General features: G+C 37.1%; 2 protein-coding genes across 2 annotated transcripts; both read right to left on the bottom strand.

Moving 5' to 3' along the window:
• Nucleotides 1–1,770: 1,770 nt before the first annotated feature.
• On the bottom strand, nt 1,771–10,702 carry LOC135639108 (protein PUTATIVE RECOMBINATION INITIATION DEFECT 1-like). Its single transcript, XM_065152882.1, has 9 exons — nt 10,177–10,702; nt 8,649–8,761; nt 8,383–8,564; nt 5,668–5,976; nt 4,577–5,492; nt 3,795–4,494; nt 3,165–3,445; nt 2,428–3,097; nt 1,771–2,131 (listed from the first exon to the last, which is right to left on the bottom strand). Exons 1-9 carry the CDS (start codon nt 10,615–10,617, stop codon nt 1,913–1,915), a joined length of 3,831 nt encoding a protein of 1,276 aa, XP_065008954.1. The 5' UTR covers nt 10,618–10,702; the 3' UTR covers nt 1,771–1,912.
• A 1,240-nt stretch (nt 10,703–11,942) lies between these two features.
• On the bottom strand, nt 11,943–22,757 carry LOC135638716 (putative aconitate hydratase, cytoplasmic). Its single transcript, XM_065152025.1, has 20 exons — nt 22,423–22,757; nt 21,104–21,208; nt 20,250–20,410; nt 20,074–20,166; nt 19,586–19,771; nt 19,324–19,485; nt 17,875–18,019; nt 17,645–17,787; nt 17,273–17,329; nt 17,115–17,194; nt 16,933–17,008; nt 16,235–16,420; nt 15,979–16,046; nt 15,778–15,896; nt 15,557–15,678; nt 14,689–14,787; nt 14,081–14,560; nt 13,228–13,326; nt 12,891–13,133; nt 11,943–12,271 (listed from the first exon to the last, which is right to left on the bottom strand). Exons 1-20 carry the CDS (start codon nt 22,703–22,705, stop codon nt 12,197–12,199), a joined length of 2,982 nt encoding a protein of 993 aa, XP_065008097.1. The 5' UTR covers nt 22,706–22,757; the 3' UTR covers nt 11,943–12,196.
• Between the last annotated feature and the right edge of the window lie 279 nt (nt 22,758–23,036).

Below are 23,036 nucleotides of genomic sequence, written 5' to 3'. Positions count from 1 at the left end.
TACTAGTTGGTTCTTTGAAGTACTTTGAGCACCGTTGTTGGTGTCATTCCTACCAATGACCAAAAGAGGCAAGAGGGCCCTAGTCCATCATGGAGGACTGAATCATGAACGAGGGGTGAACATTGTCTATACCTCAGACCTCGTTGGTGAATCGACTAATAAAGTTCGTAAGTGTCTCCTCCTTGTCTTGTCTTAATCCTAGAAGCATTGTTGTCGTGGGCCTCAAGCGCACATTTCCATAGAAGTGGAGCTCGAACTCCTTCACTAGTTAAGCGAAGGAATTAATAGAAAATGATTTTAGATGTGTGTACCACTTTCTTGCCAACCCCTTAAGGTGGTTGGGAAGGCACGACACATCAGGGCATTCGAGATGCTATATATTGACATTTGAGTCCAGAAGGCAGCGATGTGCTCCATTGGATCAGTAATGCCATCAAAGGTTTCCAATGATGGGAGCCAAAAATTAGTGGGGATCGACTCCTCTTGGATGTCTTGAATAAACGAGGACCAACTCTATGTGGAGTTAATATATCCCTCACTCCTAGATTGGTGAAAGTCACAACACATTTCTTCTAAGCATCGATCCATTTATTACAATCGGATCCTCAAGGAGTTGTCCGTTGAGTCAATCGAGTGGGTCTCAAACTCAAGCAGAGTGAAACAATGGTTGGGCAATGAGGAGCTCTATTAACTAGTGGTTTGATAAGTCGTGGATACTCGAGAGGGACTGACAATTCATTGGACAAAAGGATCTCGAAGGACGCCTATATTATGTCAACTAATGCTTGCATTTGCTAGGTGAGATTCAAGATTGCCTCGATAGGAACGAGAAAATGATTAGCCAACACTCGCGAAGATGAAGGCCTAGGGTCGAACATATCTATGTAGGAAAAGAGTGGCCGCAACCCTATCTAAGTGAAGGCGTTAAGGGTCGGAGGCAAAGCCTCACCTGAATGTTCACGAACAAGGTCAGCCCGCAAACGCGCCTACGACATGAGACCCTCCTTTTAGTGCCAAAATGTTGGGGGAAAATTTGTTGACATTTGCGTCAACACGATGTAGCCCTGATCCATATGCGAGGAGTCCTCTGAGATAGAGCATGATTTTTCTAGCCTTATTCTTGCACAAAGATCAAGGTCAGAAGGGGTTTCTCGAGTAGATCCCTTCGAAACTCAAGTTACAACTTAGTTACACTTTTTTCTCCTTTTTCTCTCCTTTTATCTAGAGCTAAGAATGTATTTTTATACTAATCTTAAGGGAAAAAAGTATCTCATAAAGATCATACAAAGAAGACAATTCATAATCATCCCAAATTGCTTTTTGGCCTTTTAGAAATATTCCATAAGGAAACTGATATATAACCGATCTGAATTATCTTCTACTTTTCTGAAAATATTCCTATCAATATTCCACGAAGAGCCAGTTATATAACTTTGATCTAGCATTATGTTAATGTATTATGTTAATGTGGTAAAAGGTGACCGGTTATTTTATGTTCCCTATCACCAATGCAATCAAACTCAGTGGTCAGCTGCAATTTGTGTTGGGTCTAAGTTGATTTGAGCTGGGCTCTATATAACTTTGATCCATTAGTGGTCAAAACTTAAATGAGAGGCATATTCATATCAAATTTTATATTGCTGCAAGCTTACTTGATTTTTTTATAATACTTCTTGAAGAAGATTGCATAAAAGTTAAAATGTTTGGATATAAAATAATTACAACCTTCTTTTTTATCTATTTTATCAGTAAATTTATCTCCTCCCAAAATCCAAAACAAAGATGTGGCTACTCAATCAGAACACCAGTTCCTAACACCAAATGGAGAGAGAGAGAGAGAGAGAGAGAGACAGAGACAGAGACAGAGGGAGAACATGAAAAAGAATACAGAGATTTGACAGAGCCCCTACTCTTATTGGATGGTTGAAAATTGGAGAAACAAATCAATTTCTTCTAGCAGCTTTTCATGCTCTGATTGAATTTCATTGTAATAGCTATTTGAAGATAGCAAAAGTTGAATGAGCACAGTGCACACATCACCTGTATCATCAGGGGTTTTGATCACCTTGTGAATATTCTCCTCTACAACTTCCTCTCTGGAAATGTCCTTGTACACTTGCTTTCTGCAAACCTGCAACAATATAAAGAAATAAGATACAAACAGGTAGTATCTCATTTTAAAACCAAGAAAAGCTCATAAAAGTATAAAATTCAGACCTAAAATTTTTGAAGCATTTCTTGAAGGGAAGACTGTCTAAAATGAGAGAATTTACAATAAAAATGTTACATATGCATATACCTGGAATTGTTCAACATAATATTTCTTCACAACAAAAAATATTTTTCATACTAACAAATTAGATTTCGTAATTTTGGATCTTAAATCATGCTAACAAATTTTACATAGGTAGAAGAGAGAATTCTAACCTGGAACAAATTATGGAGAGCATCAACCTGCTCTTTGTTTAGATATTTCCTAACTCTCAACTCCCTGAAGAGTTTGACCATATCTGAAGTCAAACTACATGCAGAAAGGTTGTTCAGAATTCCAGAGATACTAGAATGACTGAACACTGATTTCATCCATGAAGGTACTTTGTCCATTTTGAGGAAAAATATAGCCATATGAGCTGCAGGCTTGTGTTGATTTATGAAAGCTCGTGATGCAAAACAAGGTGCAGCTAAAGTCATGATTAATTCCTCCATTACCAGCCGAAACCATTTGGAATTTCCAATCACTTTCTTGTCCAGTGAACCAGACTTTTCCCACCCTAAGAGCATAGAAAGACAAGCACGACAGTTTGAGGATGTTGTAAAGTCTCCATAGAAAAGCAAGCCTTCTGTAACAGTTATAACAGATTCGACGTATCTAACAGACCAATTTGGCTCTTTTTTTTTCTTCTCCCTCTGTTCTGAAACTGTGGTCAGCAACTCCAGTAGACACTGTGAAGAAACCAGCTTCACAATTGAGGAACCAAAATGCAGCAGCCTGCATAAATCATGGCATTTAATACAGATTACTGATGATGGATAACTTTCATCAGCAAATTGAAAGAAGTCTTGCCAATCCATAGTTTCCTGAAATACAGCATGCAAACTGAGAAGAAAAGGCATTAGCTGAGCTTCAATGAGTAGTATCGATTGCAACAGTTAAGATCACTGACCTTCTTAAAGAGAACACATATAGTAAAAGGAGAAAAATTAATGTCTCTCCTATAGGTGTCTCTTCATCATAAGCATTTAATGCTGGACCCTTTTCGCATGCTGTCTGTACAACTTTCTCTACAGCAGAAGCTAAAGACTTATCCAGTAGTATAGCCCTTGATGCTTCTTGAAGTACTTGTCTGGTGGAATAGTGAAGGATGAGGCTAAAAATAGCAAGTATCAAGTGTTCTTCTTGGCCAAATGAGTAGTTAACTAATTTAGGTCTTAAATGCTCAAGCAGCTGCATTGAACACAACAATCCAGTAAGTTCTCTGCAATTATGAATTCTAAACTGACTGACATAATTTTCTATATTCAGAAAGACAAATATCTCCTCTTAAAGAAACTAACAATTTGTAAGATTCTCCATCAAAACACAAAAAAAAGGAGAAATCTGGGGTATTCTTTCTCCATCTTGCCTCTGAACGGTCCTAAAACATAATGATAATAACTCACAAATATTTTTTCCATCATTTGATTTATGTCAATTGTTACATAGCCAAAGGAGCATTTCTGGTAAGTGTGGAACACGTAAGAGAGTGGAAGGAAGTTGACATGTAGAAGGGCATCAGAAAGATTATAGGATATACCTTCAGTAGGATTCCAAGCCAATTTTTATCTTGAGAAAGAGTTTCATGATTTGCTAAAGAAAGAACATTGAAAATGAAAAGGGAGCAGGTCTTGATGATCAGTGCATCATGTGTCAAGTAAAAGACCCTATTAAGTGCTTCAGCAATGCCATGTAAGCTGAACTCATCAGATGCTCCAGGAAAAATATTCAGGATGTCCGTCATGGCATTAACCAAATGTGAGATATCATCTTCTCTGCCTTCTTCTAACTCTTTCAGTAATGAAACCAGCAATTCTGTGACAAAGTTATCTCCAGAAACTATGAGGTCTGCTATCATCTGGATATCTAGCAGTTTGATACAGTTTGATTGTGTACAAATTTGAGCCTTGTTTGTGCTGTATGATCTACAGAAGTTCAGTACCAAGTAAGAAAGGGGTTTCATGATTTCTTCCTGTTGGAAAAACCACTTTACTGCTCTTGGATGAAGACCTATAGAGAACAAATCCAACTCCATTTCAGCTATTAAACAGAACACAGATTTTTCAGCTTCCGTGCTGCACAGTGATTGACAGCTAAAGGGATCACTTCTAACAAGAGCGTAAAGATGCACCAATTGAGAAAGCATCATGGAATTAGCAATTTCACATGATGAGTTGCTGCTGACATTGACAAGGATATATTGCTCTAAAGAAGCCAATACTTGGTTCCCATCAGTAAACCTGGAGTAACGAAATATCAAATAAGCTAATGCCTATGACTCTAAGCTTTACAGGAAGTGAACTGACAGAAACAATATAGTACCTTTCACCATACAATGAGTTAACATATAGCATCATAAGAACAGCACATTGACAGGAAGCCATAAGTGGATCATCTAAGTAGCTTTGACCCAGTAAATATATCAGCTCTAGAGGATCAGATGGAAGATTGGGGTAGCAATCTCTGATGGATTCTCCAAAGTCAGAGCCTAAAAGTCTGTCGATAACTGAACTTAGCATCAGGTATATTCTTGTTTTCATCTGGTCAGTTGGAAACAATCCCAAGCATCCAAATGACAAACTGAACCAAGACGATGAAACCAGAGACTCAGCAAAGTGTCGTGCTTGAATTTCCGAACCCACAAGTAAAACTATATGAAAAGTTTCGATAATACCCAGTACAATTTCCTCATCTTGCCCTCCATCGATGACTCTTCCAAGCCAAGGTAACAAATATGTTAAACAAGTTTCAATAATATTTTCCTTCAACTCCTTTCTGGCACAACTTGCATGGGAATATCCCTCAACACCACATGTGTATACTTCTTTTAGAAGGTAGAGGGAGTACAGAAGTTTATCTGGATCTTCATGAGCTGAAAGAGATGCAATTACTGCATTTCTAGATGCCTCTTGAAACAATAAAGCCAATTGCTGTATATTGCAGGCAGATGGTGATCTTAGGATCTCCACAAATGTTGAGCAGGCCAAGGTAAAGGTTTCAGAAACCATGGCCAGCTCTCCCATGTCAGGTCTTCTGAAAATTCCTGTCAAAATCACGGCTATTTCCTCTACTTGAGAAATTGACATGATTCCTGGGCAATTTGTGATACAAGTCCAAACAAGTTTTAGAGCATGATTTTGAACTGGATGAAGAGGTATCTCAGTTACATATCGTAAAACTGCAAGCAATGTAGGAAAACCTATTGCAAGTCTTTGTATAAAGACTTCTTCAGCAGTTGCTAATAAATTAAGAACTTGAAGGCAGGAAATGATGAGGGAATCTCTGTTTCCTGCAGATTGACATCATAATATAATATATTAAGTGGTTTTGCCAATTGCCTAATTGTATTTCAATGAACTGAGAGTCTGATCACTTTTTAGAGAACACACTACAAATATCTAAAAACTTGATACCTGACAGTCTGAGTGCTTCAAAAACATAATCTGCAATGTTATTTTCAACAAGAGCTTGAATTTTCTTCAAACAAGTAGCACCAGATGAAAAGATATGAAAGACCAAGTCCAAGGTGCTGGTTTGTAGTTGACTATCAGAAGAAAGCAGAGGACCTTTAATAGCATCAGCAAACATTTCAATAAGAGGTGAAGAAAAGACTACTTCATCTCCATGAATCGGCTTATCTATTTCTTTATTAAAGCCTCCAATTTGATCATTTTCAAAAGAGTTATCGAATACACCTCTCTGGGCTAACACCATCAGCAGTGCTGCAGGGTAAATGGCTTTTGAGATGTGAGACCATGTGAGAACAATAAAAGTGCATGATGGAATATAAGACACTTTTATATTAAGTAACTACAATGAGAGTCACATATTTTACCTATTTACTATTTAGTAATTTCTACTTCAAACTAACGGAAAAATGAAAAATCTTATAATTTTCCAAATATAATAAGTTGAAGTTTTTGTTTGCATATTTGTATTAGTCAATTATTGCCATCGTCTGGTGATGTCCCTTGGAAGATATGTAATGTAATTGAGAATCATAGATAACTTCTCAAGTCTTTTGTCTATTTTAAAGTAAAAATAGTGTAGAGAGTGGTTAAAGCTGGAAGTGACTAGCAATATTTTGGTAAAGCAAGGTATACGTGAACTTGAAGTTGGCTAGGTCCAACCTTAGGAACTTCAGCCTATTTCTGTTTGATGCTAGCAGTGACTTCTTTCTGAAATGGTAAAGTTCATTAATAAAGATTCTTTCTAACAAAAAGCCATATACATTGATGAGAAACCATGTCAAAACTTGTAAGTTCAGTTAAACCAAAAAAATAATCAGTGTATGAGGCTCCCACCATTGCAGATTAGTTGACTGTCAGATGTACAAAAATGCCATTATCATGACTACAGCCCCTGACAACCCTATGTCACGTTGGAGAAGCAATGATATGGCATCAAAACTCTCAAATTTTATTTGAACAACGACAAGCACCCCTGCAGAACCAACTATTTTTGGGTCAACTATGAGATATCCCACAGTTGAACTCCATTGAAGGAAATATCACTGGACAAACAAAGAGCCATTAAGTACTTCTCAGAACTTATAGAAGAAATGTAAATTCACTTAATCAGCTTTAAATAAATCACACCTAGTTGGAATAATAAAGTCACTCCACAATCTATTCATATTCATCTTCCCAATAACTAGGAAATGAAATGCATAGAGGATAAGTCCATCAGAAAATAATTTCAGTACACATATCTAATGCATCAATTTTAGAAGAGTTTGAAGGTGCATGAGCTTAGTAGCAGGAGTCTCTAGCCTAGGGAGCACACCAACTAAGAATCTCCAAGACAACAGAAATCAAACTCGCAAGCCCAATCAATAAGCTTTTCTGCAACCACACACTAGCTTATGCACTAAGAAAACATATGGAAAGATAATAAGTTTAAACCACTGTATTTTCCATAGTTGACAGAATCTGTTGGTACTGGTCATCTGAATCCTCATATTGTAACAAAAAAAAAAATCATACAAAATCATTCATTTAAGCTCTGCTGCATCCATCTATTCTACATCCTTCAATCTCATTCTTAAAATTCAGCCTGCTCCATCAAACACAATCAAGTTGCATTCTGTTTTTAAAATGTTTACTACATAAAAAACATTGGAACCCCAATCTAGTGAGGTTACACAAATATATTTTACTGCAGTACCCTGCTAGGACATCCATTGCCACTTGTATTATCAGCATATACAAATTATGGATCAATGTATTAAAAGAAGATGCCTGGTAGTTAAACATGAAAGTGGCTTATATTGGTCCACTCCAAACACCACCATCTAACAGATTTATACAATAGTATAGAAGTTGATCTTTTCATTGATTATGGCATATATAGAAGGCTTATTGGATGCTTTTAAGGCATCGATTGGTATCATCTAATGCTTAAAGTAGTTCAAGACCATTGTTTAAATTAAAGGTGCTTCCGATCACTAAGTACCTCTCGGTTCTGTTGAGTCTTGACATAAGTAGATGAATTATTTTTATGCTCCTTGTGCTTCACACTTCACAATAGTAAAAATCGCAGGAACTGTGCACTTATGGGCTCCCACCTTCATCCACTATCGGACAGTTGACTAAAGGAGATTCCAATCTAGATCACATCCGTAAATCAGAAGACAAACATTAGGTAGCACCAATGGTGCACATATCAATTAAAGCATTTTACAGAACAGATCTCTGCCAGGAACAAGAATTCTTGTTTTTTCGTCTTTTTTCCCATCCCATTTCACTATAATTATTACGACATCAACATGTATGGTTTCTCTTTCCTTGTTTTTGTCTTTGTCGTTCATCCTTTGAACTCTTTGATACTGCTGCTTCCTATGGCAATTACTTCTTACTGATAGCAGCACCCACCATCAATATGGATAGTTCTCATGCCTCTCAAACAATTTGAAGACGTGAATCTTTAACCAGCTAAAAAAGGAACTTGAATTATTATTGCAGTAATCTTACTAAAATGAAGAAACCCACTTATGGTGCTAAGCATAACTCCCCATATATCTATAGTTATCATTTGTCAAAATTTAAAGAGGAATATGCACTTCTCTCATATAATGGAAGACTACAAAAGTGGAGTACATAGCAAAACAGTAGGACAGCTGAACCAACCTACACAATTTATGCGAACATCATCCTTTTGGGTCTTGAGCAAAGCTTCAAGTGAAAGTTGCAGTAAGGAATTTCCTTTTGATGAAAGATCAATATCATGGTTGTTCTCATCATCCCATGGAGTGGCCTGTTGAAGGGACATCTTATACAGCACAAACATTATCTCCCCTCGAATCTCTTCACTGTTTCAAAGGGAATGCATAAAGAGTTATTGTCGCACATACTTGAGTGAATGTTTTAAGATGATCTCAAATGCTTTCTTTCACCTTGGCAGCTGAAGACCCACAACAAGTGTTGAGAAAAGGGCAGCTTTATCTCTAATATGAGCTGCCGGGTTGTATTCCTTGCAAGAATTCAGCAGGACTCCCAAACAATGCAGCTACATCACAAGATACAAGTGACCTTGAAGTGAACTAAACATCAGAGACCCTAAAAGCCAAATAAAAGAAGATAAAGCAGCAAATATATTTCTTGAAGTGTCTATGTTGGGTACACTACAAGCTTCGAGTGCATCCTTGGATCATAACTTTACATGCATCCATGCAGTCAAGGCAACCAGGAAGGCAAGGTACTTGGGAACTCTAGGTGCCAAGTTATACAACCAAATGATATAGCCATCTTTTCTTAAGCAAATCTTTAAGTGTGTATATTGTATGTCCTATGTGGAACCACAAAAAATGAAAAGGCAAAAATACAATGATATTTCTACAGGAAATAAAATTGAACGGTTACTCAGTTGCAACTAAACTATAATGCTCTAGGTGATCTGAATTACCAGTAAGTCCTAAGAGTAAGTAAAGTTGACTTCAGTTACATTCAATGCTAAATCAAAAGTAATGTATGAAAATCATGGAATTAAAAGTAAATGCATCATATCAACATGCACACCATGACATTCAACTAAAAAGATCTAACCCTATGATATTATTGTAAAAAGCAGCTATTGTGCATTATGTGCTGTTTATTGACAGTACATGTTGCAAGCTTCCATGTTACTAGCATGTTCCCCTTCTCAGCAAGTTCAATGTTAGTATTATACCAATGTAATCAAGTTAGTAACAATAATAAATTAAGAAAAATTTCAAAAACAGTCAAGGAAAGAAAAGCAACTCAATATCAGCTTGTGATTGGCAATGAAACATGTCGGAAAAAAAACCCAGAGACTCTTTATCAGTCCCAGGGTGTATATACCGAAACCATGATCATGTGATACATGTTAAATGACAAGGCCTAGCATGGTTGGAGAAGAAATCTACTTTGGTAAACAAATAAAGATGTCTTTCATGTCTCTTTCTATGCATTGTGTGTAGGACCAAAAATTAGATCAATCGAGAAATGCTATTGACTATACATGACAAGTTCAGCTAAATGTGATTGATCCCTGCCTTTCTCCAGGATTTTGATTCATAAAATGAATTGAGAAATAGATCTTGGCTTAATATTTTCAGATTGTTATCCGGTGCTGCTACTCTCATAATCTGACAGTAATTTAACACCAAGACCTTATGCACAAGGGTTTTGTGTTTGTAGATTGTACTATTTCTATTAAATGCATGTGAACCAATATGTATCGTATATTTAGTCCATTATGCAGATGGTGAGATTCGAAATTACTTTTGACCAATTTCTTTCCACTTATAATATTCGTGTACTTTCAACGATGCTCCAAAATACACTTATGTATAATGTGAAACACATAATAACACTTTCTTCCTATCACTTCTCTTTTTATGTATAGTAACTCCATATTAGAATTGTAACTGGCAGAAAGGCTTAGACGTACTAAGAGATTACCATAAAGAATTGCCGTCGGCTCCAAGCGAGAGCGCCGGACGAGAGGAAATCCGCGATGCGCGTGATGAAATCCCCAAACACGGAGCAGGGGAGCCCGCACCCGGAGAGATCGGAGACGAGGTCGATCAGCTGGCGCGCGAGGGGCTCGTCGTCGAAGGAGGAGAGAGCGCGGACGAGGGGAGACACGAGAAGGTGGGGCTGGCGGCCGGCGAGGCGGCGGACGAACTCGGGGCACCGGATGGCTGCGGAGAGCTGTGAGAGGGCGTAGGAGACGTGGTGGGTGAGCGCGCGACGATCGGAGAGCAGCGCGGAGAGGCAGACGAGGCAGATGGCGCCGCCCTCGGCCGTGGCCACTGCCATCGACGGGCGATGGCCCTTCTCGCAAGCCGCGTCGGCCATCTCCAACTCGTTCTCATCGCCGTCGTCCAAATACTCTTCCATTCTTAATACTTCGCCTCCGTCGTATCCTTCTTCGGCTTCGAAACCACTCTGGGAAGCATCGCCTTCGATGGGATTGGCGTAGGGATAGAAATGGCGCGCTGATCGTGTTTGCAGAATGAAATATATTTTTGATTTGGTCGTCGTCACGTGTTATATCACGTGACAGATGATGATATGTTCTGGTCCAACCAAATAAATGGTCGGTTATAAAGTGGTGAAACCGAGTCAATTGATCCTACATTTAGTAACGATAGCGGGTCGGTGGTTCACCCGAGTTTGCACGGATTATTTTCAAAGAGTTCATACAAATAATTAAATCAACTTAATGACAGATTTAGATAGAAAAACAGGGCCTAATTGAATTATGGTTTACGAGGGACGGTAGGGATCAAGTTTTCTTATGGACACGAGTATATTTGATACATTCAGATAATATTTTTTAATCAGATACGAGATGAGTTAAGGTAGAAAATATATTCCAAGAGAATCACAATTTGCAATGTCTCTACACTGATCAGACTGAAATTTTGCAAGTTGAAACTTGGCACTGTTTAGGTTCAGGGTCAACCAACACCAGCTCATAATGCTCGAGGAAAAAAACCGATTCGAAGAAGAGTCGAACCAAAGACGACCTGTCAGTCAACATAGAAGATCTTAACAACTGAGCAAGTTAACAATTATTACAGAGGTATTTTAATCAACATACACAGGTCAATAGCAAAATAAGGATACATGTGTACCTAATTAGATCCAATATTAACTAAAGTAAATGTCACCTGCAAAGATTGGCAAGGTAGCAAGAAGCTAATTCTGTCAAAATGTCAGCTCAGAGCATATTTCAGTCAAAAACCATGTTCCTCTTCGTACACAGCATTGCAAAGCTTAAAATTTCCATTCTCATGATAGAAAAAAGAGAGACAATAACGAAGGTATAAACAAGTCGATATACAGTCATACTACTGCAAGAAGAGTTCATCGTCCTGATACTGATATATATATATATATATATATATATATATATATATATATATATATATATATATATATATATATATATATATATATATATATATAAAATCATAGAAGATTAGGCTGAAAATTCAGATGCCACCCAGGGAATGATCCTTTCTCAGCTAAGTTCTACAATGATTTTTGTTTGTCCAAGGTCTTGTAGGCATAGGTAACTTTTCATCGAAATGAAATCATTTGCAGATCTCTGCAACATTGCTAAAAATGAGTATCAAATTTAACAACATGAACCTTCTGCCTTGCTGGTGGAAGGAGTCACTCATTAATAGTTGCCATGTTGACAACGCACATCAAGCTTCACCTGAAAAGGCATGGCAATTAATAGTGATTTCATGGCACCCATCAGAACAGGAGAGTTTAACAACATTGGCTCTGAAAAGATATATAAGTTTGAATGCAACTGTGGTATCAGCACAAAATACATTAGCAAACAGGCAAATGACTTGTAGAAGCGCCTCCTTATCCTGCTAATTTATTCGAAATGCCCACTCCAATTGAGGTCAAGACCAGCAATGCTGACAGCTCGAGGCATCACAAAGAAACATACACCCTAGTGTTGAGAACTTATAAGATTTCTGATGACGAATGGAAGGATTCCACCATGATTGAAGTAGGCCAGTTCTACCTGCATAACAGTTCCAAGGTCATTAATGTGAAGCTCATAAGCATTTCAATGAAAAACAACAAATCACAGCACAACAGACTAGTATTCACAGAAATATGAACTTTGACGACATAGCAAATATTATAACGCAATGGTGGTGCACAGCAAAGCTTACAAAGAAATCACCAAAAGACAATAATTGCCTCATGCAGCAGCAGGTCACATTCCACTTCTTACTTTTTACTTGTCATGAATAATTTATTCTACCACAGAAAGTTAGAACTTGGTTTACACTGTCAAACTTCTGATAATATAGTTTCTGATGCACATTACTAAATCAAATATGGTAGGGAATATTATCATTATAAGGCTGAATAGAAACTGTACGAGTTCTAAAAGAGAGTTAAGCAAGCCAAATGAAGAGAAGCTCCTATTTCATCAGTAGATATTGGAAGACATGTAAAATGGGAAAAGCAACAATGGTTTTGTTCTTAAGAATTCTAATTGAGAGATATCAACAAGGATTGTCCAATAACTTTAAAAAAAAAGTTATATTTACTTCAGAAATTTGGAATCATAACTTCCTGAATCATTTACAAAGCAATAATTTTCTTATCACAGAGTTCAGTGAATGTTTTACCTCTGTATCATATCGAAGAGTACAGGTAAAAGACTTTCCAGAGTCGGTAACAACAGTAATGTCTTGACCAGGCCTTATGTCGCTGATGCAACTTGGAAGATCTATCGTATAGCTCTCATATCCTGTCAAACCCAGTGTCTCAGCATCCTCACCAGGCTTGAAACAAAGTGGAATGATACCCATCCCAACTAAATTGCTGCGATGGATCCTCTCAAAACTTTTAGCTATCACAGCTTTGACTCCCTAAGAAAACAAATATTGGAAGCAACATGTGATATATAACAAACACCACAAATAAACAATCACAAAATCACAAATCATGTTGATAGCAACATACCAACAACATTGGCCCCTTGGCAGCCCAATCTCGAGAGCTACCACTTCCGTACTCTGCTCCTGCCAAAACTATGGTATCATACCCATCAGCCTTGTATCTCTGAAACAAAAAAAATTTCGATGTAATCTCAGTTGCTCTGTAATTATTATTAAAATAACTCAAAGAAATAAACAAGTGAAATCAAGCACATAGTTGCTACAAAAGGCAACTCCATGAGTCCACCGGACTAACATAATTAATTACATGACAAGCAACAGTCAGTAACAGTTTCAACACATCAAATGATTGATTACACAAAAAAGCAACCATTGGTAACAGATTCAATGCATCAAATAAGATCTGTTGAGAACTTTTTCTAAAAAAAATATACAACACTAATAATAACAAGTTTCAACCAGAAATCTTTAATAAACAGAAGATCTATACAGTCGATCTGAATTGGTTTTATTTATATCATTGGAAAGTATTACACGCAGCTGAAAGGCAACAATTTTTCACTTAGTTAATTAATGTATAGAGTTTTTAATAGAGTTTCAAGTTTGATGTCATTGCCAACCTACTGTCATTCAGAAATAAAAATGTCTCACTAATCAGTGTATATTCAAACTCACAGAAACTCTGATTATGTTAACAGCTTTACGATGATCGACCAAGGAACTAAATCATCACCTATGATAGAAGCAAGCAACACAATAAAATCAGGTATCAAACGTAATAGCTCCGATAAGAAAACTAGGAAGCCTCAATCATGAACTTAATGAACTAAAAATACAACTAGACTAGTTACTTTAGTACTACTGTCATGATAACAATTTGAAAGTAAAATTATCAGTATTAGGTTCGATGAAATCACCATTGCTGCCTCAAAGACATATAGCTTATCTCCTGTTGGAATATGTATAGTCTTTGGTCCCACTTCTCCCTTCAGGAACTTGTTGACAAGACGAATGTTTGCAAATGTTCCCCTTGCCATTATTTCATCATTGCCACGCCGGCTACCATATGAATTGAAATCCCTGCGATCTACACCACGCTCAAGCAGGTACTTTGCAGCAGGACTGTCCTTGTGAATGCTACCTGCTGGCGAGATGTGATCGGTCGTGATGCTGTCACCAAAGTTTAATAAACAATATGCATTCTTCACCCCATGAGGACCAGGTGGAGCCATAGTCATGTCCTTAAAATAAGGTGGTTCATGAATGTACGTAGAATTTGTATCCCATGAATATAGTGTTGTGGCTGGGACCGTCAGCTGGTTCCACATAGGGTTACCTTTCGTAATTGCCTCGTATGTACTCTTGAACATTTCAGGCAACACACTGGATTGCACAACCTACAAAAGATGGAAGTTGAGACAGGACTCAGAATTCATAATTGTTTTGAATTATGTGAATACTGAGGACTGTTAGTTATCAATATATAGTAATTTGAGAAACCATGGCTAGGTATTCTAGTATCTACCTGAGCAATCTCATCGGTAGATGGCCATATATCTTTGAAGTATATGCTCTTTCCATCCTTTCCTGTACCAATTGGTTCCTTCTCAAAATCAATGTCAACCTGAAATATGAAAATTGACATCAAAGATTATAAGAGACATTGGGGCATACAAAGGTTCCACAAAAAATTCAAATATACATAGTTCAAATTAAAAATGTCTGAGAGCTTCTCTGTAACAAAGAAGAAGCCACAGAAAATAAAAGTTGTGATGCCAGTGTCACCTCTATCCCTGAAAATTGTGTGGGAGATGCATCCAGAAAGGACAAATGTCTCTTTGATTGTAAGTATTGAAATCATGTGAATCCTCCAGAAACAGATCATTTTCTTTTCTTAAACTTAGCTTCTAAGTTTTAACCAAGTTCCATTGCACTAAAAATAAAAACAGATCCCAATTCTCACCAAATGGGACCCTCTGGTAGCCACCTAACTTTGATTCTCAAGTTTGTATCTGTCCAATAATCAATGATGCATGATTTGCTAAATGCTATGTACTTAATTAAGGTTCTGTTTAATAAAAATGAAAGATATACATCATCAGATATACACTGGTTCCTAATTAAGAAGTTAAAAAATAACACCAATAAAATGACTTAATAAAAACCAATATGCATTGCCATGTTGGTCATGTTTTGGGTTGCTAATTGGCAGATATGAAAATAATAAAAAGGCAAGTCAGGTTTACATGTTCCATCATTTAAATGAAAAACAAAAGACCGGCTCTTTAGATTGTTATAAAGAATCTATATAATATTTCTGTTTTTATTCGTTACCATTTCCTAGCTAGCAGTAAAGAAAGGGAATGGCACAACAAAGGGCAAAATGGTATTACCGTTCCAGCAAGTGCATATGCTACAACAAGTGGAGGTGAAGCCAGATAGTTAGCTCGTGTTAATGGATGCACACGTCCCTCAAAGTTCCTATTTCCAGAGAGAACAGCAGCAGCAACAATATCTATGATAAAGTGATCAGGGGTCAATCTTATTTTCAAACATAAAGACAAGATATAAGTCACAGGTGGTGATGCAATCATCCCACTAAAGTACACAGTACCATTATCTGAAATTGCAGCAGCCACGGACTCATCAAGATCCCCAGAATTTCCAATACATGTTGTGCAGCCATATCCAACAATATGGAACCCTTGTTGATTCAAATATTCTTGAAGGCCACTAAAAACACATACAAATTGCCTCAGCGTTATACTCTTAAACATATTAGCATCTGATGAAATCCACCATCTTTAAGTATTACCTCTTAAGCAAATACTTGGTAACAACACCAGAACCTGGGGCAAGGCTTGTTTTAACCCATGGCTTAACCTGTAAGTATAGCAGAAAGATTAACCAAGATAGTAAAAATTATAATCACGTAATGCATGAGAAAATGGGAAAGAAAGAAAAGTGTAATCATGTGATGCGTGAGAATGTAAGTTAAAGCAGTGGAACGCAAAGGAAAAATTCAGATGGAATATGGAACCTAAGGAATACAAATACTACTATGAACTAACCTGAAGACCTAATTGACAAGCTTTTTTTGCAACAAGACCAGCACCAAGCATAACACTGGGATTTGATGTATTTGTGCAGCTTGTTATTGCTGCTATGACAACACTACCATGCTTGAGTTCAGCAGGTTGTCCATGAAAGTCAAACTTGGCAACTTTTTCTTGTGAATCCTTTGGCACCGCAAAACCCTGAACAAGCATTTACATGGTTAGCAACTATTGAACAAAGATCAACAAAATTGCAACTACTTTATAACTAGGTTAACAACTGAAAGTAAGTTGCTATAATTCACAAAGGTCAATAGATAGCATCAACAGTCATGTGTCACAGAACAATGTTCTATATAGAGCTAGTCCTATATAATTATCAATAGTAATGCTCATGATACAAATTTCATAAATGAGGTAGGTTAGCTGTTTTCTTTCCAGATTTGAAGGTAAGAAAATCTCCTAACTGCAGTCTGTTTCAATATCTTAGTTTCATGTTTTTTAATAGAGACCAACTCGAACACTGACAGAATGAGATAAAAACAGCAATAAGGCATAAAAGAAACAAAAAAGAAACAAAAATCTTATAAAGATACTTCCATAGTCAATTACTAGGTAAAGTTTCACAGTATCCTGGCCACAAGATGGAGCTGGACAGAAAAACAGCAATATGAGCAATCAATGACCACAGCTCACATCAGCATGGCTCTCACCTTGAATCCAACTTTGTTATCCAGACAAGAATGCCAGTCTTCTTTCATTTCTTTCAAAGGTACACGATCATGAGGTCTGTCATGAATGAAAACAAGATGTTCATAGTAGAACAAGCTTCAATTTGCTATACAAGGAAAAGGATGACTAAGTAATGTTTAGAAATGTAATAGACAGGCATTACCTTTTAGGACCTGAAATGCAAGGCTCAACATCTGCAAGGTCTAGCTCTAGATATGATGAATACACTCTTTCCTTCTGAGGCTGCTTACACAGTATACAAATTCAATATGCAGTTTAGCAATTGATTTTGGTTCTCAAAGGACAGCAATAGTGCCTTACCTCATTGTAGTCGACAAACATCTTGTTTGCACGTAGGTAGGCTTCAATCAAAGAGACCTGTAGAATGAGGTTTAATAGAATTCCTCAGTTGGAATTAGCTGCTGAATTCAGAAAAAAGGCACCCATGTTCGTTGATTAAAGATCATGTGTGTCTATTCCATTGATTATCCATGGCAACCAATTATCATCTCCATGATCTAAAGAAGCACTTCCTCTCTATGATCAAACTAGTGGCTACTCCAACTATTATATAGCTGTATGATCAATTTTCTCAAGGTACCATGATTAACTAAGGTGGCGCAATTTTGCAGTAGCTAATCAATTTATTCAAAAAAAGAAATAATTGTTTTAATTTAAAACAGGCATACTCACAGTTTCATCACTTCTTCCTGTCAATTTAAGATACTGTAATGTCACATGATCCACAGGGAAGAAGCCCATTGTTGCTCCATATTCGGGTGACATATTAGCAATTGTTGCCCTATCAGCCAATGACAACTCACCCATACCCTCACCTGCAGTACCAAGCAAGAAAAAGTTTACAAAAGAATTGAATAATGTAAATATTCACTTTTGATCATTCTAGAGGCAAGAAACATTACCATAGAACTCGACAAACTTGCCAACAACTCCATGTTTCCTCAACATTTGTGTTACAGTTAGAACTAAGTCAGTTGCTGTGACACCATTTCTAAGTTTCCCTGTCAGCTTGAAGCCAACAACACCTGGCAATACCATGCTCATTGGCTGCAAATTCAAGAAGTTCAGTATCTTAAATGCTGAACATATAAAAATCTTTTTGTTTGAATAATCAATCTATGCACGGTTGGGAATGAAAAAGGTTATATAGGTACAGCTGCAAGACATCCAAAATGTTTGAAGATTATGTAAATTTATCTGTTAAAAGTGTTGTCAATTATATATATCAATATTTTTCAGCAAAAAACATAAAAAATATTTGCTCAGATAGTCAATTTATAGGATGTTTAGTTCACATGGAGGTGCTCAAATCATTCAAGATAATGATCGGATTGAATAATGCCTAAATTTGGAGGACAAAATGATACTATGCAATCAATATTTAAAACTCGGACAATTTTCATATCAGGAAGGATGTGTTCTAGGAATCAAAAAACTCAGCTATCTATAGTTGAGCCATTAGTCATCAAATGTGCAAATAAACAGAGAAAAACACATGTAGACATCAAACTGCAGTTTATAGTTTAAACATACTTGACATAACAAGCTAGCTAATGAAGGAAACATCAAATGTTCATGAAGATGCAACATCAACATCCAATTTTTCCAAATGTTTAGCTAGTTTGATCAAACGTTACAATGAGTTAGAAATGAAACATCACAATAGATGATGTTAACAAAGCTAAGACTCCTATCAGATTGTTCATATTTTTCCCAACAACTTAACACCATTCATAATTCTGAAGAATTTGGACAAAATCAAATGTATTTATGAAAAGGACAAATTCTTGCATGGCTAAATTCCATAAGCAGAGAAGATATTGTTCCTGAGAACTCAAAATAAGAAATAGGGTTATCGTTCGGAAGAAAGACCATTATGGATGAGATGAGGTTGTCATTCTTGGTTCTTATGTTAATTCTCTCCAAAACTGATTGAAGTTTTATTCACTAAGGTACTAATTTTAAATCACAGCCTGCAATAGATCCCTGATTATCAATAATTATCACTATTTCCATTTTTTTCTGTAAAATCTTAGTTTTTTAAACAATTCAATGCAGGTCTCACCAAAGCTGACTGGAGAAAAGCCTTAGGTCCAAAAAAGAGGATTTTATAACTGATTTAAAAACAATTGCATAATATACAGAAATATGGAATGCAAAATTAATATAATTCTCATTACATTTTTCAAATATTGTTCCTGCACAAGTATGTAACTTAGATAAAGCATAACCCACACTAGGGCATTTTTCAGCTCAAACCTAAGAGGTTTAGCAAACAAGAAGAGGCAATCATCATGTGCAATAGAAAAGCACCAGAACAGAATTTGCTTTGACATGTTAAATCAAATTACCTGACCGAGCATTGCTGCCTCTGCTTCAATTCCTCCAACTCCCCAACCAGCAACTCCTAATCCATCTATCATGGTGGTATGGGAATCAGTTCCTACCACGCTATCAGGGTACAGAATACCGTCTGTGTTGAAAACAACACGACCAAGATACTCTAGATTAACCTGAATCAAGAGTTACTTTAACTTAATATCTGATGACAAAATGATAACCATACATAGATAAAAAAATTTCAGCCCACTAATTTTATCAAACAAATCTAACCTGGTGAACAATGCCAGAACCTGGAGGAACAACAAGCATATTACGGAAAGCAGTAGATCCCCACTTTAGGAAACCAAATCTTTCCTTGTTCCTCTGGAATTCAAGTTCCATATTTGCTTGAACTGCATTCTCTGATCTTGCTACATCCACCTGAACTGAGTGGTCAATGACAAGATCTACTGGAACCTGCAAATTGTTCACCAAAGCTTAATCTGAGGGATAAATATCAGTGCTTGATGCGAGTTGTTGGAAGCCAGCAACATAGATTGTCTTAGATAACAAGATTTTAAGGCCCAAATACCATGTTGATATGAATCAGCATAAGTATCAAGACAAAATCGGAGAAGAGGTCATTTCAGATAACCAAAATTTAAACATATATCTTTTAAACAACTACGTGGTTTCCTAATGCGTACCAATGAGTTAGGTTATTAATTATAGACCCGGAAACAGCATAGAACAAGTAAAATACAGAAACTAGGACGCACCAAGGGATTAATTTTATTAGAATCACTACCCAGCCTGTTCATGGCATCACGCATGCATGCGAGGTCAACAACAGCAGGCACACCAGTAAAATCCTGTCAAGATCAATCAAAGGTTGAAAACAGCAAACAGGATAAAGGATCAGAAAAAATGGTGTAAATAACCTTGTCAATCAAACCTGAAGAAGTACACGAGCAGGCTTAAAAGGGATTTCTACTAGCTTTGGAGAAGTGTTCTCCCAATCAATAATCTTCTCCACATCATTCTTGGTGACCTGGAAGTCATCACAATTCCGGATTGCTGACTCCAAAAGAATTCTGATAGAGTATGGAAGTCTATCTGTTATCCAGAAAGTAGGCTTTTTTTATAAGGTAACGATGATAAGATTGGCCAAAGAAAGGCATAAAGATCAGAAAAAAAAATTATTTGCATGACTTCTTCAGGAAGCTAATTATCCAAGAAAAAGAAAAGAGCCATCAAAAGAAGAGATAACTTAAGTAGCAACTAAATGAGGAAAAATAAGCTACAACTATTGAACCAAAACATAACTACGAAGCAGATAAACAGACTGTGTCATTTATATACTTAATGGATCCTGTCATGGACATTTAGGGAACATGCATCAGTACAGGTACTGGGTTCCTTTAGAAAGATATATCCAATGCTTTTCTTCAAAGATCAAATTCATGATAAACATCAAGCCCTGTTTTCTACTACCATTCACTGAACATGATCTATGGAAGTTACATACAATATCAGCACCTTAAGGCTCATAATCATTTACCAACATATAATTTCCAATTTTTTTACCATCTATCTAGCCAACTGACATGAGCTGATCTACAATCTGTGCCAATTTTCCTTCATGAAATAGTTGTGAGATGCAAACCAACATGAGCACATGAAGTTCCTCTAATTTCTTTTTTTTAAGTTCCAAGAAGATTTCACAAAGAAAGGCTCAAAAAGTACAAAGATATCAAATTCTCTTCAACAAAAAAAAATCACAACTAGTGGGCTTAGCATATCAATTACCTATCCTTGGATCATTAAGGGCAGGTAAACTATAGTATTTGCCATATTCACCACCCTCAGGCTTTGGAAGGCTCGTCAGGACATCCTTGAAGGCATTTTCAGTAGCTGCATATGGATAAAGACTTGCATAAGAACCTACGGATTGAAATTAATAAAAATGGAAAAGACAAATTTCACAATTCAGACAGACATAACTATGCCAAGGAGAACTTAATGTTAACCAGAAGTATCGTAGCATTTTCCTTGTCAATTACATGTGGCATGATTTTCAATATAATACAAGGAAACATTCGTCTTATAAACGTACAAGTGGACAGACAAATAATTCCTACCCTCTGATAAAGTAATAATATTTACAAATAAATGATTTATTGGAGAAATCTGTCTCACTTGCATAATGACTAATAAGCAGTTTTCATCCATTCCATTAATGATTACATTTGTCAGATATCTTGTTGTGAAAAGAAAACATGATTGCCATGGTATGATTGAACGTTTGCAATAGTAATAGTAAGATTACAAAAAGCCAACCAGTGATGCAAGTTTAGCCATTAAGTCGTTTTCAATAAAAAAAATGAAGACATAAAAGGCAAGAACAACAGAAAATATTTGATTAGAAATCATATAATCAATTATAACATGCAAAAGCAAAGGAACTTAGCATCAAGATGTATCCAAAGTTAGATAAAAAAGAATCAACCAGTATCAAGTAAGCAGCAAACTTGATGAAATACAGTCCTTGACTCGTTTATAAGTCAGTCGCCATCAGCACCTGGACTCATGGGCTACCAAGTGATCCAGTAATGATTAGCAGCTGAAGAACAATTTGGAGAATCAACCAGGTGACCAACATATGACAATTAACAAATCATTCAAGATCTTTATAACAACACAAATTCATATCGCAAAACATAGCCATATAGAGTATCCACACTTTGTTTAAGCGGTTTTGGAACATCTCTGGTTGCAACTTAAAGCTTTCCATCGGTCCAGTGTTTTGCTACCATACGATTGAAACTTAAACAGCAGTGAATAAATAAGAAATCCAAACCACCTTTCCCTCACTCCATTATATGCACAACCTCTCCCTTAGACCATTATATGCCTGATCCAGAAGTACAGTTACGTCTAATCTCACAAAATCGCAGCTCATATCAGTAGACAGCGTCAACAGTAAAGCAGATCTACGAATGGATCTTATTTATGGTGTGTTTAAGAGTCCTCGTGCAACAGTATACGAACGCTTCATACTATCTATAAAACTTGTAAACACGGATCCGGTAAGTGAAGAAAGAGCCAGATTCAGGCGTTCTACATACCGGTAGTCGTCATCTTCCTGTCGAACAGCTGGATCACGGTAGAGGAGCTCCTGATCCGTGCTCTGGGGCCGATCGGGGTCCTCCAATCGGAACCCCAACCCGTTGACAACCTGGCCCGCGGTCGGGGGAGGAAGGAGCACGAGGATCTCGAGAAGGCGAGGGATCTCGACGAAGAGAGCCGCGATCGGAGGTGCGGGATCGAGGGAAGTGATCTGAAGCGGAGGGCGGAGTACGGAGGGTGGTGGTGGGCTCGGAATAGTCCAAGGGAGGTGGCTTTATACATGATGGGGGTCGGGGGTAGCGCATCAAATCGTGGGATGGGGGGGGTGGTTGGAGAATGGAAGGAGAGCGCTCGATGATCCCAATAAGTCCAAGATCAAGAACTCCGATCTTTTCTTTCCTTTTTGATTCGGAAAGTGATGGTGGTGATGATGATGCGGTCTTCGGACTGGGAACAGATAGAAATCATGCAACTGAAATGTGGAGACCACCTAACAAACCTCTAAAAGAGAGGTAGAAGGCCGGGTGGGCTGTTAAAAGGTAAGAATAGTGCAAACATATACTCGAGTAACTTACCTTTTCGTCATTGGAGACAAGACAGGATTTACGTGAAA

The sequence above is a fragment of the Musa acuminata genome, chromosome BXJ3-5 (genome assembly GCF_036884655.1).
Source record: "Musa acuminata AAA Group cultivar baxijiao chromosome BXJ3-5, Cavendish_Baxijiao_AAA, whole genome shotgun sequence".
NCBI lineage: Eukaryota > Viridiplantae > Streptophyta > Magnoliopsida > Zingiberales > Musaceae > Musa > Musa acuminata.
Note: the sequence above shows the minus strand (reverse complement) of the source record. Positions and strands in the feature narration are given on the sequence as shown.